Source organism: Bos taurus, chromosome 28 (genome assembly GCF_002263795.3).
Source record: "Bos taurus isolate L1 Dominette 01449 registration number 42190680 breed Hereford chromosome 28, ARS-UCD2.0, whole genome shotgun sequence".
NCBI lineage: Eukaryota > Metazoa > Chordata > Mammalia > Artiodactyla > Bovidae > Bos > Bos taurus.
Genome location: NC_037355.1, coordinates 3,318,105 through 3,335,010, shown reverse-complemented (window position 1 = coordinate 3,335,010; position 16,906 = coordinate 3,318,105). Strand labels below are relative to the sequence as shown.

General features: G+C 40.1%; 1 protein-coding gene across 1 annotated transcript; it reads right to left on the bottom strand.

The window, feature by feature from the left end:
- Positions 1-699: 699 nt before the first annotated feature.
- On the bottom strand, positions 700-8,027 carry LOC132344115 (endogenous retrovirus group K member 25 Env polyprotein-like). Its single transcript, XM_059882638.1, has 2 exons — positions 7,806-8,027; positions 700-3,028 (listed from the first exon to the last, which is right to left on the bottom strand). Exon 2 carries the CDS (start codon positions 3,026-3,028, stop codon positions 2,093-2,095), a length of 936 nt encoding a protein of 311 aa, XP_059738621.1. The 5' UTR covers positions 7,806-8,027; the 3' UTR covers positions 700-2,092.
- Between the last annotated feature and the right edge of the window lie 8,879 nt (positions 8,028-16,906).

Sequence of the window (16,906 nt, the reverse complement as noted above, 5' to 3'; positions counted from 1 at the left end):
GTCTACATGTGTCTTGTGGTCTGAAGTGGGTTTCTTGTAGACAGCATATATATGGGTCTTGTTTTTGTATCCATTCAGCCAGTCTGTGACTTTTGGTTGGAGCATTTAATCCGTTTACATTTAAAGCAATTTTTGATATATATGTTCCTATTGCCATTTTCTTAATTGTTTGCAGCTGGTTTTGTAGATCTTTTTTCTTCTCTTGTATTTCTTGACTATATAAGTCTGTTTAACATGTGTTCTAAAGCTGGTTTGGTGGTACTGAATTCTCTTAACATTTGTTTGTCTGAAAAGCTTTTGATTTCTCTATCAATTTTGAGTGAGATCTTTGCTGGGCACATTAATCTTGGTTGTAGATTTTTTTTCCCTTTCAGTATTTTAAATATATCCTGCCATTCCCTTCTGGCTGACAGAGTTTCTGCTGAAAGATCAGCTGTTATAGGTATGGGTTTTCCCTTGTATGTTACTTGTTGCTTTTCCCTTGCCACTTTTAATATTCCTTCTTTGTGTTTAGTCTTTGTTAGTTTGATTTGTTTGTGTCTTAGCATGTTTCTCCTTGGGTTTATCCTGTATGGGACTCTTTGTGCCTCTTGAACTTGATTGACTATTTCTGTTGGGGATTTTCTCCCCAGGACTTGGAAGCAATGAACCTGAAAGAATGACACTTGGACAGTCTCTTGCAAGGACTGACAAGTTTATTTCTGCAATCAAGCCTTTTTATAGAAGTAGGAACAAAGAGCTTAGAGCATACAGCCAGCAGAGCGCGTATGGGGTTAACACCTAATCAGTGAAAATATTTCACGGACAGCGCGTTCTAAGTGACCCATGTGCTTATCCCATAACCTGTTTTCTCAAGCAACATCCTTAATATTTATTATTAAATCTTGGCGCTGGGCATAACCAAAGGTAGATATTTTTCTGCCTGAGCACACCAAGCTGGGGTATTTCTGGCCCTTCGCCATTTTCCCAAGGACTTCCTCCAACCAGCTATTTTGTACTGGGCTTCCCAACATATCCTCCTTTTGTTTTTAATTTAAGCACGGCAGCTGCTAGTTGGACTCCATTGTGGGAGGCATGGAGTCTTGAGTAAAGACATTTGAATCCTATAAGCAATGACAGAAAAAGCAGGGTAATTAATACATATATAAAAATGTTACTTCCTGAAAACCAAGCTCTAGGGTCTAGAGATGATAGGGTTTTGGTTAAAGTATCGTAAAATTGAGTGCTGTACAATTCCTTAGGTACCTTAACTTGAAAATTAGCAACTTGTTGTTTCAACAAATTGATGTCTAAACTTGAGTTATCTGTGAGATCCTGCAAATGCGCTTTAACTTTATCCCAAGGATATTCAGTGCTATTATAGGGCATGTCAGTCAGACAAAAAGAAGTAAAATTCCAGTGATGACGTATACGTGTTTGGAAAGTCAGTTGCTGCACTTGATCTCCTAAGTGGATAACCACAGTTTGTAACTCATTAATTCATGTTTGTAATTGCTGATCTATTTGAGCTTGTCGAGTCCAAAGATCATGAGAGTCTTTGTGCCAAGCAGTGATAAAATCATGACTTTGTATAGAATTATGTAAAGCCATACCGGACAAAGTTCCTACAGTCACAATGGAGATAAGGCTTAAGATGCCTGCAATAATCCACCCAATGATGCGCTTATATCGCCTAAGTCCAGTTTTCAACAATACAGAAAGAAATACAGAATCAGTCCAAGGCTCAGTTAAGTTTACAGGAAGCCATAACTCAGGTCTTTGTTTAACTAGCGCAATGCTAGCATTGTGATATGAAATGATGTGATTAAGGCAGGTATACAATGCATATGCAGTACAATTGACAATCTTGGCCGATAAGTCAATATAAAAATGCCCTACAATAAACAAGTATGGAAGGTGAACACACAATTGAATATAGCCAGTACTATTGTATAGGAAGGTATAATTAGAAGGATGAAACACACCATAGTCCCATAAACACTAGCAAAGTGCTCTAAGGCTGCTGAAATTTTCCAAATGTGCCATTGCTCTGGCCCCACAATGGGGACAACAATCCTGGGTTGTGGGGGTGATAAGCCCCCGTTATACCAATTCAGCAATATGTCCTTATCAGTCCAGAAACTTGTCTTAATTTTATGAAAGCCTCCAATGCTTGATCTATTAACCAGGAGCAATTATGATGTTCCTCCTGCTCTTCAGAACAGTTTACAAACAAACTGTGAGGTCCCCAGTCAACAAATTTAAATGTATGATTAGTATGATTTTGCTGAAATATAGAAATTTTCCTAAATTGGCCTCGACAATCAGACCAATGTAACGGTTGTATCTCCTGTTTTCTTCTCCAAGATACAGTATGACATGAAGGTTCCTCTGGTTGAAAAAGCGAGTTCGAATAGTTGGCTATCTGGCCTGGATAATGTCGCTTGGAGCCATTAAGTAAGAAAGATGCCATAGCAAACATTCCCAGATGCAAAGCAGTCCCATTGTTGGCAGAGTATGCCCACCACTGTGGGAAGATAGTCACGCAAAGGGGATGAGATCCGAAACAGATAGGCAAGGTTTTGAATCCCATGGAAATATTGATTGGCTTTCCCTCATCTTCTTCATGAATTGGTCGCTTTGTGGACCAGGGACTTGGAAAATGCATGCTGTCATTAGTAAAGATCATAGAGGCTTTATCTACCCAATCCACTATGGAGAGAACTGGTGGGTTGGGTATGTATGCCCAATAAACATATTTTGCACTTACCCCAGAGGAACAAAAAAGAACAGCTAACATTGCCAGAAACAGCTTATCTGGAGTCATAGGAGTTCCAGTACTCTTCAGTGTCTGCTCAGCTTGATGAGTCATGTTTTTCACTTGAGCCCATGTCGGGTAAGGATTCAGACAATGGTGTTTCCTCATTGGCTCCTCCAGGGTCATTGACAAGACCCTTTGCGTCAACTTCATCACTTCCCGAGGGAGTCCGGTCTTGGGGTCCCTCTTGGTAACGGACATGGCGAAGGGGAACCCAGATTTCCTCTCCATCTGCAATGACAAGACCATAACCCTTGCCTAGGAGTCATAAGATTCCTGGCAGCCACTGATTAAATTGCTTATGCCATATTGGTGTATTGATTTCTAATTTGCTGTTTTTGTCTTCTGCAAAATGTCTATCTGCACGAGTATCAGAATTATTTTTTGTTAAGGTTAAAAAACTCAGGGAATAAAGAGTTAAAGATAATAGTAATTGAGGGTTCATGGGATAAGAAGTGTGTCTCCTCTTCCATATTCCCCCTTTCTGTTTTAATAAATGAGTTTTTAGGGTGCGGTGGGCTCTTTCAATAATGACTTGACCCTGAGGATTATAGGGTATTCCTGTAATGTGTGTTATGTTCCATTCTGATAAAAATGAATGAAACTAATGCGAGGTGAATGCAGGTCCATTGTCTGTTTTCAAGACAGAAGGAATCCCCATAACGGGGAAGGTGAGTAAGAGTGTGGAAATGGCGTGTTTACTGGATTCTGAAGAGACAGGTACTGCCTAGATAAAGCCTGAAAATGTATCAACTGAGACAAAGAGCAAAGAAAACTTTCTTAAGGAGCAGTGAGTGAAATCAGATTGCCAAAGGGAGTTAGGCTGTTGCCCCCGGGGATTAACTCCTGAAATCGTAGTTTGTAAGTGCAGAGGGGCACAGACATCACAGGTTTTAATAATACGCCGCACTTCAGTGAGAGGAATATAGTATTTAGAGTGCAATCTGTTAGCATTGGTATGAAGATTAGCATGTTCGTCACTGGCAGACGTAAAAACGGGAGCTATGAGCCTGTCAAAGGCATCATTTCCTGCAACCAGAGGGCCAGGTAAACCTGAATGAGCACGTATATGTGCAATAAAGGAAGGTTCCGTATGTGAGCGAATTAAAGCCTGAGTCTGTGAAACGGGAGTATATAATTCTTCATCTAGGTTGTATAAAAAGGCGGTAACAAAATCAGGAAAAAGGGAAGCAAGGTATTTGGAATCAGTATATACGTTGAAGGATAATGGTTGAAGCGACAAAAGAGCATATAAAGCATACAACTCAACTCTTTGTACTGAAGAATAGGTAGTGGGTAATTTCTCTTTGATATCAGGGCCGACAATCCCTGCTATGCCTTTCTTGTTGCCAACAATGAAACAGGTGGGTGCATTGGAAATAGGCTGGGATGCAATGATATTAGTTACAATGAATTTAGTACATTGTAGAAAGTCCCATAATTTTCCTTTCAGCAAATGAAATGAGATAACATTTTGAAAAATCACTTAATGCCATTTGCATGGTCAAGTTATACTGTAAGGCAATTTGTAATTCCTTTTTTGTCAAGGGAACATGTATTGCATATGGATCAAATCCAGTCAAAGTTTGTATACAGCTTCTTCCTGACACAATTAAGTGCCCTATTTTCTCAATATATGATACAATTTTTTTAGACTGTTTAGTGTGTAAATATACCCATTCTATTGGGCTATGCTGAGCTATAATTGCAGTGGGCGAATGTTCAGTGGGGAATATATATAAAGAAACTGGTTGATCATAATCTAGCCAAGTTGAAAAAGATTGTTGAATGCGTTTCTCCACTAAGGCCAGTTCTTCTTTGGCCTCTTTCGTTAGCTGCCTAGGGCTATTAGGGTCAGGGGATCCCTCTAAAATTTTAAATAGATTTTGTAAGGCATAGGTGGGGATGCCAACAGATGGCCGCAGCCAATTAATATCTCCTAGCAATTTTTGAAAATCATTCCGCATGTGTAGAGACTGCACAGAAATTTGAGTTTTTTGAGGTTTGATTTTAGATTCTTCCATAACATGTCCTAAATAATTGAAGGGTGCTTTCCACTGAATTTTATCTGGTGTAACAAGCAGGCCATGATTTTGAAGAGTAGTAGTAACTTCATTATATAACTGTTGCAAACAGAGTTCAGATTCCATAGAAAGAAGTATATCATCCATGTAATGAATTATAAATGCAGTAGGATACTTATCTCTAATGGGTTGTAATAAAACAGATATGAGATATTGGCAAATGGTAGGAGAGTTCATCATTCTCTGAGGTAGCACCTTCCATTGAAATCTTTTAACAGAAGCCATGTGATTTATAGAAGGAACTGAAAAGGCAAAACGTTTTCTATCTTTAGAGTGCAGAGGTATAGTAAAAAAGCAGTCTTGTAAGTCAATAATAACTACAGACCATCCTTTTGGTACCATAGAAGGGGAGGGCAATCCGGGTTGTAAGGGCCCCATAGGTAACATGGTATTACTAACAATTCTTAAATCTATCAACATTTGCCATTTTCCTGATTTCTTTTTTATTACAAAAACAGGGGAATTCCACGGGGAAAATGAAGGTTCTATATGAGCTTTTTGTAATTGTTCATTTACTAATTGCATAAGAGCTGCCAATTTTTCTTTAGTTAGGGGCCATTGAGGTGTCCATACTGGGGTATCAAATTCCCAATTGAGAGGCAGCGGTGTTAACTCAATGGCCTCCATTAAAAATGTTCATTTAAAGAAATTGTGGCTTTCGTTTGTTGAAGAAAATCCCGTCCCCATAAATTGATAGGCATATTAGTAATATATGGTTTAAGATAAGCTACAATTTGATCAGGGCCATACACTTGGAAATAGGATGCACTGACAAAAGTTTTTGTGGCATCAGCTTCACCCACTCCTAATAGTCTAGAAGGAGCCACAACCTTACTCCAATCAAGGGGGCCATTCTGCAGCTCTAATGATTGAAATGTCAGCTCCAGTATCTAACATGCCCGTGAAATTTTTTCCCCATATGCGTAAAGTAAGCATGGGTTTCTGATGTTCCTTTAATAAGGTGGATAGTGCAGCAGTAAGGTTGGTACTGCCAAAGCCTCCCTGCCGAACTTTATCAGATGCCTTCATTGGTTTGGCATATGGCAAAAGTAATAATTGTGCAAAACGTTTCCCTTTTTGTAAGTATACATTTCCCATTTTCACAACATTTACCATAACATGTATTTCCCCTTCATAATCTTCATCCACAACACCAGTCAATACCACTAAACCTCTCATTGTGCAGCTACTACGTCCCAAAATCAGTCCCACTGTCCCGGGCGGAATAGGGCCGTAATATCCAGTGGGAATTTTGTGGGGGTTGTATAATTCTATTAGTTCCATATCATAAGGACTAGGTATATCAATGCAAGCACTCTTAGATGTAGCTGCTTGTAGCATCATAACGCTAGGTCCTCCTTTTGTAGTGGGGCTAGAGGATGACCCCTTTATCAGTTTCCCTGTTGTTTTTATTGTGCACCGGGGTTCAAAGTGTTTCCATCCTTATCAAATTTAGAATGACATTCATTCAGCCAATGGAACCCCTTTTTACATCTTGGACATACTCCTGGGGGTCTCTTCTTATTAGAAGTAGTAGTATTTTTTCCGGCCTGTGTTAGCATGCGACATTGTTTTTTCATATGGCCGGGCTTCCCACAGTTAAAACATTTGGCATTAGCAGCTTTCTGTATATTAAAGGTTTCCAATGCTGCCAATTTTGCTCTATGGGACATAGATCCGTTGTCCCTACATGCTTTCAAATATTCCATAAGAGAGCCAGTCTCTTGAATTGGTCTGAGCACGGATCGACATTCCTCATTAGCATTTTCAAAAGCAAGTTGTTTTAAAATAATATTTTGTAAAGTCACATCCTTAATAGATTTCTCAACTGCATCCTTTAATTTTCCTATAAATTGAGAATATTCCTCCTCATGTCCTTGAATAATCTTAACAAATGAACCATCAGAGTTAGCATTATCAACCTTTGCCCACGCCCTGCAGGCAGTTTCTTTAATGAAATGCAACATCTCAGGGGTAATATTAGCTAATTGCGCCATTACATCGGCCATAGTCCATGTTCCAGTCAGTATATCATAAGTTAAATTGGCAGGGTTACCACGAGATTGCTGGTCAATCATCAGCTGTCGGGCCTCATCACTAACCCACATTTGCCACTGCAGTAATTGTTGAGGATTTAAAACCATCTTTGCTACTTGAAAAAAATCATATGGCATCCAATGGTCAGCCCATCCTCTGAGAAATTCTATACAGTAAGGAGAAGTAGGTCCATACAGAGTACATGCTTTCTTAAAGCTAGACAACATGCTAAAATCTACACTGGCCCAAGAATTTTGACCCTGGACGGGTTGATCAAATTGTATTGGGAAAGCGAAAGCACAAGCAGGTATCTCCCGAGGAGGAGTGAAGCGGTTAGTACGAGCAAGGTTAGCGACTGCAGTTACAGACGCAGCAGAAAGAAAAGCCTCAGATTTGGGCTGTCCGCTGAACGAAATGACTTCCGCCTTAAGCGGTTTCGGTTTTGGCACATCCTTAATAGATACAGCCTCAAGTTGTTTTTCCAGGGTTTGTGTTTGATTGAGCATGACATTCTTGCATTTCAAAGCACCTTGCATGTCTTATTCATTAAGCTCGTATTCATGCAAAGACCCAACAGTCTCTATCTCCAAATCAACATTATGTCCTTCAATTTGTTCTATGACAGCCCGTATGAGTGACCAGGTAACCCACCATTGAGGAGGAATGCGAACTCCCTGCCGATATGCTCGCAAAACATTGTTCTTAACCCTTTTCCATACATCAAGATCAAGCGTCCCCTTCTCCCGGAACCATGGATTATGTTCCAGTAGTATATGATAGCAGTCATTCAACTGATCTCTTGAAACACTAACACCGTTTTGTTTCAAAAAATGATGCATTATAGAAATGAAAGGAATTTTACTGCTATGTTGTCCCATCCTGCTTACCTCTTTCTGCAGGGGCTCGTCGCTTTGTTCAGCCTTCCTTTCAAGTCCCTGTTCGTGGCGCCACTTGTTGGGGATTTTCTCCCCAGGACTTGGAAGCGACGAACCTGAAAGAATGACACTCGGACAGTCTCTTGCAAGGACTGACAAGTTTATTTCTGCAGTCAAGCCTTTTTATAGAAGTAGGAACAAAGAGCTTAGAGTATACAGTCAGCAGAGCGCGTATGGGGTTAACACCTAATTAGTAAAAATATTTCAAGGACAGCGCGCTCTAAGTGACCCATGTGCTTACCCCATAACCCGTTTTCTCAAGCAACATCCTTAATATTTATTATTAAATCTTGGTGCTGGGCATAACCAAAGGCAGGAGATGTTTTTCTGCCCAAGTACACCAAGCCGGGGTATTTCTGGCCCTTCGCCATTTTCCCAAGGACTTCCTCTAACCGGCTATTTTGTACTGGGCTTCCCAACAATTTCCTTTTCCATGTTGGGGAAATTTTCAACTATAATCTCTTCAAAATTTTTCTCATACCCTTTCTTTTTCTTTTCTTCTTCTGGGACCCATATAATTTGAATGTTGGTGTGTTTGATGTTGTCCCAGAAGTCTCTGAGACTTCTGGGAACTATCCTCAGTTCTTTTCATTCTTTTTACTTTATTCTGCTCTTTAAAAGTTGTTTCCACCATTTTATCTTCCAGGTCACAGATTTGTTTTTCTGCTTCAGATATTCTATTATTAATTCCTTCTAGAGTATTTTTAATTTCAGTAATTGTGTTGTTTTTTCTGTATATTTATTCTTTAATTCTTTTAGGTCTTTGTTAATTGATTCTTGCATTTTCTCCATTCTGTTTTCAAGGTTTTTGCTCATCTTTACTATCATTATTCTGAATTCTTTTTCAAGTAGTTTGCCTATTTCCTCTTCATTTATTTGAACTTCTGTGTTTCTAGTTTTTTCCTTTATATGTGTAGTATTTCTCTGCCTTTTCATTATTTTTTTAAACTTACTGTGTTTGAGGTACCCTTTTCCCAGGCTTCAAGGTTGAATTCTTTCTTCCTTTTGGTTTCTGCCCTCCTAGGGTTGATCGAGTGGTTTGTCTAAGCTTCGTATATAGTGAGATTTGTGCTTAGTTGTTTTTGTTTGTTTGTTTGTTTTTCCTCTCATGGGCAAGGCTGAGTGAGCTGCTAATCCTGTCTGCTGATGATTTGGCTTGTATTTTTGTTTTGTTTGTTGCTTGGATGAGGTGTCCTCCACAGGGTGCTACTGGTGGTTGAGTGATGCCGGGTCTTGTATTCAAGTGGTTTCCTTTGTGTGGGTTCTCATTATTTGATACTCCCTAGGGTTAGTTCTCTGGTAGCTTAGGTTCTTTGAGTCAGTGCTCCCACTCCAAAGACTCAGGGCTTGATCTCGAGTTTTGCGTGGTTCTATATATTCTTCTCCAGTGATCAGGTACTCCTGCCCGCTCTCAACTGATGTTCTGCAAGATCTTCTGTGTCTGAAGGTGTATTCCTGATGTATCCATGGAGAGAGACAGACTCCATGTCCACCTACTCCTCTGCCATCTTGTTCCCCAGTACTTCCTTACTTTTTAATCACTGAATAGTATTCCATTGTACTTCAGGATATGTTGCAATACTTTTGTGTATCCATTGATTAAAACTATTAATTTCTACTGTTAGATCATGAAAATGTATTCTAGCTCAGAATATATATCCTAAGGAGCCTCACATATGTATTCAGCTGTGGAGCACTGGGCTGATTCCTGTATGGCTGGGAATTCTTGGATAAGCACTCTGTCTCTGAGGTGGACTCAAAGCTTTGCTCAGACTTAATCTTCTGATTGGGAGTCCTGGGTACCCTGACTCAGGGCTCAGGCTCTCCTAACTCCTTGCCTCTGAGGCTATGGATAAAAAACAGCACTGGGTGCAGGAAAACACTGGGCCAATCAGAAGGACACTCAGCCCTTGGCACTCATATGAGGGTGGCAGAAGTAATAGGTCTTTTTTGGCAAGATGACGGCAGCTCAGAACACCTAGCAACAAAACTTGGAAATGTCCAGCTTCTCATGGCAGGCTTCCTCCATCTTGATGAATTAATATTTCTGCCTTTTTCATTTCTAGGATGACTGGAAGAGGTTGTAAGACATCTGGATGTATTTGGATTACATAACTGACTTATTTCCTTTGTTCAACATTTATTGAGCATTTAATATATGCTATGCCATTTGTATGCATTATCTGATCCAATTATAGCAATGATCTTATACAGTAAGCTATAATACTTATTTTATAACTTTGGAACAACAGACTGGTTCCAAAAGGAAAAGGAGTATGTCAAGGCTGTATATTGTCACCATGCTTATTTAACTTATATGCAGAACATCATGAGAAATGCTGGGCTGGATGAAGCACAAGCTGGAATCAAGATTGCTGGGAGAAATATCAATAACCTCAGATTTGCAGATGACACCACCCTGATGGCAGAAAATGAAGAGGAACTAAAATGCCTCTTGATGAAAGTGAAAAAGGAGAGTGAAAAAGTTGGCTTAAAGCTCAACATTCAGAAAACTAAGATCATGGCATCTGGTCCCATCACTTCATGGGAAATAGATAGAGAAACAGTGGAAATAGTGACAGAATTTATTTTGGGGGGCTCCAAAATCACTGCAGATGGTGACTGTGCCATGAAATTAAAAGATGCTTACTCCTTGGAAGAAAAGTTATGACCAACCTAGACAGCATAAGAGACATTACTTTGCCAACAAAGGTCCATCTAATCAAGGCTATGGTTTTTCCAGTCATCATGTATGGATATGAGAGTTGGACTATAAAGAAAGCTGAGCACCAAAGAATTGATGCTTTTGAACTGTGGTGTTGGAGAAGACTCTTGAGAGTCCCTTAGACTGCAAGGAGATCCAACCAGTCCATCCTAAAGGATATCAGTCCTGAATGTTCACTGGAAGAACTGATGTTGAAGCTGAAACTCCAATACTTTGGCTACCTTATGGGAAGAGCTGACTCATTGGAAAAGACTCTGAAGCTGTGAAAGATTGAAGGCTGGAGGAGAAGGGGACGACAGAGGATGAGATGATTGGATGGCATCACCGACTCAATGGACATGAGTTTGAGTAAACTCCAGGAGTTGGTGATGGACAGGGAGGCCTGGTGTGCTGCAGTCCATGGGGTTGCAAAGAGTCTGACATGACTGAGCAACTGAACTGAACTGAACTGAAAATACTTATTTTACAGATGGGAAAATTGAACCTCAGAGAGATTATTTTTCCCAAATCACTCAAGCTACATGATAAAGTCAAGTTTCAAACCCATTTTATCCAATGCTCCCCAAACTTTGAACTAGTAATGTGCAATAAAGATGAGGGGATAATTTATTATGGTAGAATGATGAGAGGAAAAATAGGAGATGGTTAAAACGGGTCTTTACCAGTGCTTTTAGGAACAGAAAAAGGACAGAGGCTGGATATTCATCAGAATCGGGAATGGGGAATGAAGGGGTTAGTTTGAAGATGACCCCAAGATAGGTCCATCCTAGTTACATAAATAATTGCAAGGATCAGATAGTTCTTTAAAGATATTCAATAATTAACACCTCTTTCTGTTATACTGGAAATTGGTGGTAAATGGAAATAAAAAATTATGAGATTTCCAAGTACTCAGATGCCATGCAAGTGGGGTCATGGATTCTAAAGCGAGGAACCACCTCACCAGTTGCTTTTACCCATAAACTACATCGCCTCCTAACCCTGGTTGACACACTTTCCTCCCCCTGAATACTCTTCACACATATGTTGCCTTCCTGAATCTTCTCCACCTCCATCTCTCATCTTGCATATCAGATCCCTCCCCAACTTTAAAAGCAGATTATTCCTATTCTCAGACAAAGCACCTGTTACAAGCCCGCAGGCATCACAATTTGTAATTATGTAGTTTATTGGCTTGTTCAGTGGCCTTCTTGCCTCACTTTTCACACTGTAAGTTCCCTGAGGGTGGAGAGCAAGTCTGTGAAAATCTGCAGTAAGATTTCAAGCAGTGCTTCCACACCTGCCCACAAGCTCCTTGAATGCGCCACTTTGTGAGAATTAATACATTTTGGAAACCAGCAGGCTTGCGGGTACATGAGAGCCAAGATGCACTCTTCTAGCTTCAACCTTCAGCTGAGAAAGGCTCAGGAGGATGGGCTCCAATCCAGCATCCTTGAGGCCAGTAGAGTTATCGCCTTGATGGATAAAAGCTGGCACACCTTCCTCCCCAGTCACTTCATATTCAACAATGCCAAAAAGTCCCAAGAAGGGACATTCTAAATTGTAAAAGGAACCACTCAACTCTTAAATGCATCCACTTTAAAATACATCCCGGTGGCTTTCCAGGGGATGAGGAAGAAATACATAGAAAATGTTTCCCAGGCTAGGAAGAAGCTTCTTGAAGACAAGATGTGAGACAGTGCACGGAAAAGCTATAGCTGCTCTTTTCCATTTCCTTCAAACTCTGTCTATGTATTTCTGTTTGGTATTAGTGCACAGAGAGCCAAGATTTTGCAAACAATAGGAGGTTGTAGAAAGGAACCCTGAGGAAAAACAAAATTTTATGCATAGTCAGTTCAGTTCAGTTCAGTCATTCAGTCGTGTCCGACTCTTTGCGACCCCATGAATCACAGCACTCCAGGCCTCCCTGTCCATCACCAACTCCCGGAGTTCACCCAAACTCATGTCCATCAAGTCAGTGATGCCATCCAGCCATCTCATCCTCTGTTGTCCCCTTCTCCTCCTGCCCCCAATCCTTACCAGCATCAGAGTCTTTTCTAATGAGTCAACTCTTCGCATGAGGTGGCCAAAGTATTGGAGTTTCAGCTTCAACATCAGTCCTTCAAATGAACATCCAGGACTGATCTCCTTTAGGATGGACTGGTTGGATCTCCTTGCAGTCCAAGGGACTCTCAACAGTCTTCTCCAACACCACAGTTCAAAAGCATCAATTCTTCAGCACTCAGCTTTCTTCACAGTCCAACTCTCACATCCATACATGACGACTGGAAAAACCATAGCCTTGACTAGATGGACCTTTGCTGGCAAAGTAATGTCTCTGCTTTGAATATGCTATCTAGGTTAGTCATAACTTTTCTTCCAAGGAGTAAGCGTCTTTTACTTTCATGGCTGCAATCACCATCTGCAGTGATTTGGGAGCCCAGAAAAATAAAGTCTGACACTGTTTCCCCATCTATTTCCCATGAAGTGTTGGGACCGGATGCCATGATCTTAGTTTTCTGAATGTTGAGCTTTAAGCCAACTTTTTCACTCTCCACTTTCACCTTCATCAGAGGCTTTTTAGTTCCTCTTCACTTTCTGCCATAAGGGTGGTGTCATCTGCATATCTGAGGTTATTGATATTTCTCCCAGCAATCTTGATTCCAGCTTGTGTTTCTTCCAGTCCAGCGTTTCTCATGATGTACTCTGCATAGAAGTCAAATAAGCAGGGTGACAATATACAGCCTTGACATACTCCTTTTCCTATTTGGAACCAGTCAGTTGTTCCATGTCCAGTTCTAACTATTGCTTCCTGACCTCCATATAGTTTTCTCAAGAGGTAGGTCAGATGGTCTGGTATTCCAGTCTCTTTCAGAATTTTCCACAGTTTATTGTGATCCACACAGTCAAAGGCTTTGGCATAGTCAATAAAGCAGAAAGAGATTTTTTCTGGAACTCTCTAGCTTTTTTGATGATCCAGTGGGTGCTGGCAATTTGATCTCTGGTTCCTCTGCCTTTTCTAAAACCAGCTTGAACATCTGGAAGTTCACGGTTTACGTATTGCTGAAGCCTGGCTTGGAGAATTTTGAGCATTACTTTACTAGTGTGTGAGATGACTGCAATTGTGCGGTAGTTTGAGCATTCTCTGGCATTGACTTTCTTTGGGATTGGAATGAAAACTGACCTTTTCCAGTCCTGTGGCCACTGCTGAGTTTTCCAAATTTGCTGGCATATTGAGTGCAGCACTTTCATAGAATCATCTTCCAGGATTTGAAATAGCTCAACTGGAATTCCATCACATCCACTAGCTTTGTTCGAAGTGATGCTTTCTAAGGCCCACTTGACTTCACATTCCAGGATGTCTGGCTCTAGGTGAGTGATGACACCATCGTGATTATCTGGGTTGTGAATATCTTTTTTGTACAGTTCTTCTGTGTATTCTTGCTACCTCTTAATATCTTCTGCTTCTGTTAGGTCTATGCCATTTCTGTCCTTTATTGAGCCCATCTTTGCATGAAATGTTCCCTTGGTATCTCTAATTTTCTTGAAGAGATCTTTAGTCTTTCCCATTCTGTTGTTTTCCTCTATTTCTTTGCATTGATAGCTGAGGAAGGCTTTCTTATCTCTCCTTGTTATTCTTTGGTACTTTGCATTCAGATGCTTATATCTTTCCTTTTCTCCTTTGCTTTTCACTTCTCTTCTTTTCACGGCTATTTGTAAGGCCTCCCCAGACAGCCATTTTGCTTTTTTGCATTTCTTTTCCATGGGGATGGTCTTGATCCCTGTCTCCTGTACAATGTCACAAACCTCCGTCCATAGTTCATCAGGCACTCTATTTATCAGATCTAGTCCCTTAAATCTATTTCTCACTTCCACTGTATAATCATAAGGAATTTGATTTAGGTCATACCTGAGTGGTCTAGTGATTTTCCCTACTTTCTTCAATTTACATCTTAATTTGGCAATAAGGAGTTCATGATCTGAGCCACAGTCAGCTCCCAGTCTTGTTTTCGCTGACAGTATCGAGCTTCTCCATCTTTGGTTGCAAAGAATATAATCAATCTGATTTCAGTATTGACCATCTAATGATGTCCTTTTGTAGAGTCTTCTCTTGTGTTGTTGGAAGAGAGTGTTTGCTATGACCAGTACATTCTCTTGTCAAAACTCTATTAGCCTTTGCCCTGCTTCATTCTGTACTCCAAATTTGCCTCTTACCCCCGGTGTTTCTTGACTTCCTATTTTTGCATTCTAGTCACCTATATTGAAAAGGACATCTTTCTGGGTGTTAGTTCTAAAAGGTCTTGTAGGTCTTCATAGAACCGTTCAACGTCAGCTTCCTCAGCGTTACTGGTAGGGGCATAGACTTGGATTACTACCTTGGAAACGAATAGAGATCATCCTGTCATTTTTGAGATTGCATCCAAGTACTGCATTTCGGACTCTTTTGTTGAACATGATGGCTACTCCTTTTCTTCTAAGGGATTCCTGCCCACAGTAGTAGATATAATGATCATCTGAGTTAAATTCACCCATTCCAGTCCATTTTAGTTCGCTGCATAGTCAGTATTAACTAAATTTAAATTCACGTTTAACTAAGTAAATACATTTGTTAAGTAAGTTAGTGAAAGACTGGAATTTGATTTCTCTCTTTGTTAGAAGTGCTTCCTTTTGATAACAGAATGTGTGAGTTTCTGTGACCTTGAGTGATTCAAATTCGTTTCCTTTTCATTGTTTTGTGTCTTTGGTTAAATGAGTAAGTATTGTTTCACCGTGACCTATAATCCTGTTGTGTTTTAACACCTTTTTGATGTTTTTAATAAACTTCCCAAATATTGTAATCTAACTAAAGCTCTTTTAGCTTCCAGCTGACTCTGGGATACTTTGAAGAAACATCTCTGAGGCATCTCAGAGAGGAATGTTAATTTATTTGGTATATTAAATTACTTAAAAGATATTGTTAAGTGATTGGAGATGAATCTTTAGGTTTTGTGTATGGCTAAATATCATTAATATAGATTATTTCAAAGTTTATATGGAATCCCTAACATCTGATGTGTCCTGATATAATGTTACCAGTCAAAATTCTAGTTATTAACCCTAAAATGCTATATATCCCAGAAACATCCAAGTTTCCTGCTAATTGCATGGTACTCAATCTTTAATCCTGCTATTTAAGTTTTTTCCTTGTCGTGCGAGTGTATGTTCCTCCGTTCTTTGTCTCGTCACTACAAAGATTTGGAGTGATGGACATTAAAGCCCCTTTGGTGTGTCACAGCTCTCAGGTCTTGGATAGACCATGTTATAGCTCTCACGTCTCGAATGGACTCATTGGAAAAGACTCTGATGCTGGGAGGGATTGGGGGCAAGTGGAGAAGGGGATGACAGAGGATGAGACGGCTGGATGGCATCACTGACTCGATGGACGTGAGTCTGGGTGAACTCCGAGAGTTGGTGATGGACAAGGAGGCCTGGTGTTCTGCGATTCATAGTGTCGCAAAGAGTCGGACATGACTGAGCGACTGAACTGAACTGAACTGATAGCTCTTAGACAAGTCAGTGTTACAGCTCAGTGTTACAGCTCTATTTTATTTAGAAGATAGCAGGAAACTCCATCTTCGAGGCATGAGGGGACGTTGATCCAAAGACACGAGGAGAAGAGCGCCCCAGCACGCAGGAGAGAGAGCGAGAGACAGCTAGCTTTGGCTCCTCTATTTATATGTTTATCTCTCCCTGGGCCTGTCCTATGTAAACTGGGCCAGCCAGGATTGTTGTTTGTTTTACCTGAAGTCCTCACTCCGGTCCCTGGACCTTCTTTTGTTCTTTTTTCGCGGGCTTTTCCCTTCCTTGTCTTTTAGCCACTGCCATTTTGGACTCTTTCCCCCTATTCTACCTACCTAACATTCCTTTATAGACAATATTTTATACTGATGCTTTTATAAAATGAAGATTTTCAAGAACCCTCATAATCTGTTAACTTTAGATAATGCCACCAAATTAGGTAACAAATGAAAAAATTCTAATGAAAAACCTGATTACTTCATCCAGATCAATAGGAATCATTTAGATGAGACTGAATGAACTGATAAATATGATTTATGACTTTGGGAAATGTAGTAGCTTAAATCTTTGATTTTCAGTAAATCTTTTCTCTTATGCTATGACCTACAATAAGTTGATAAAGTATACCTTTGTAAACAAAGATAAAGCATTTATCTTTTTCTCTACCTGATCCTACCAGAGTTTGGCTTCTCCAGCTGACTCTTCTGTGGACTTGATGGCTTACTGCAACTGGACTACAACTAGTTATATTAATAATTGTTTTAATTTGTTTTTTGTTTCCAAATTGTTT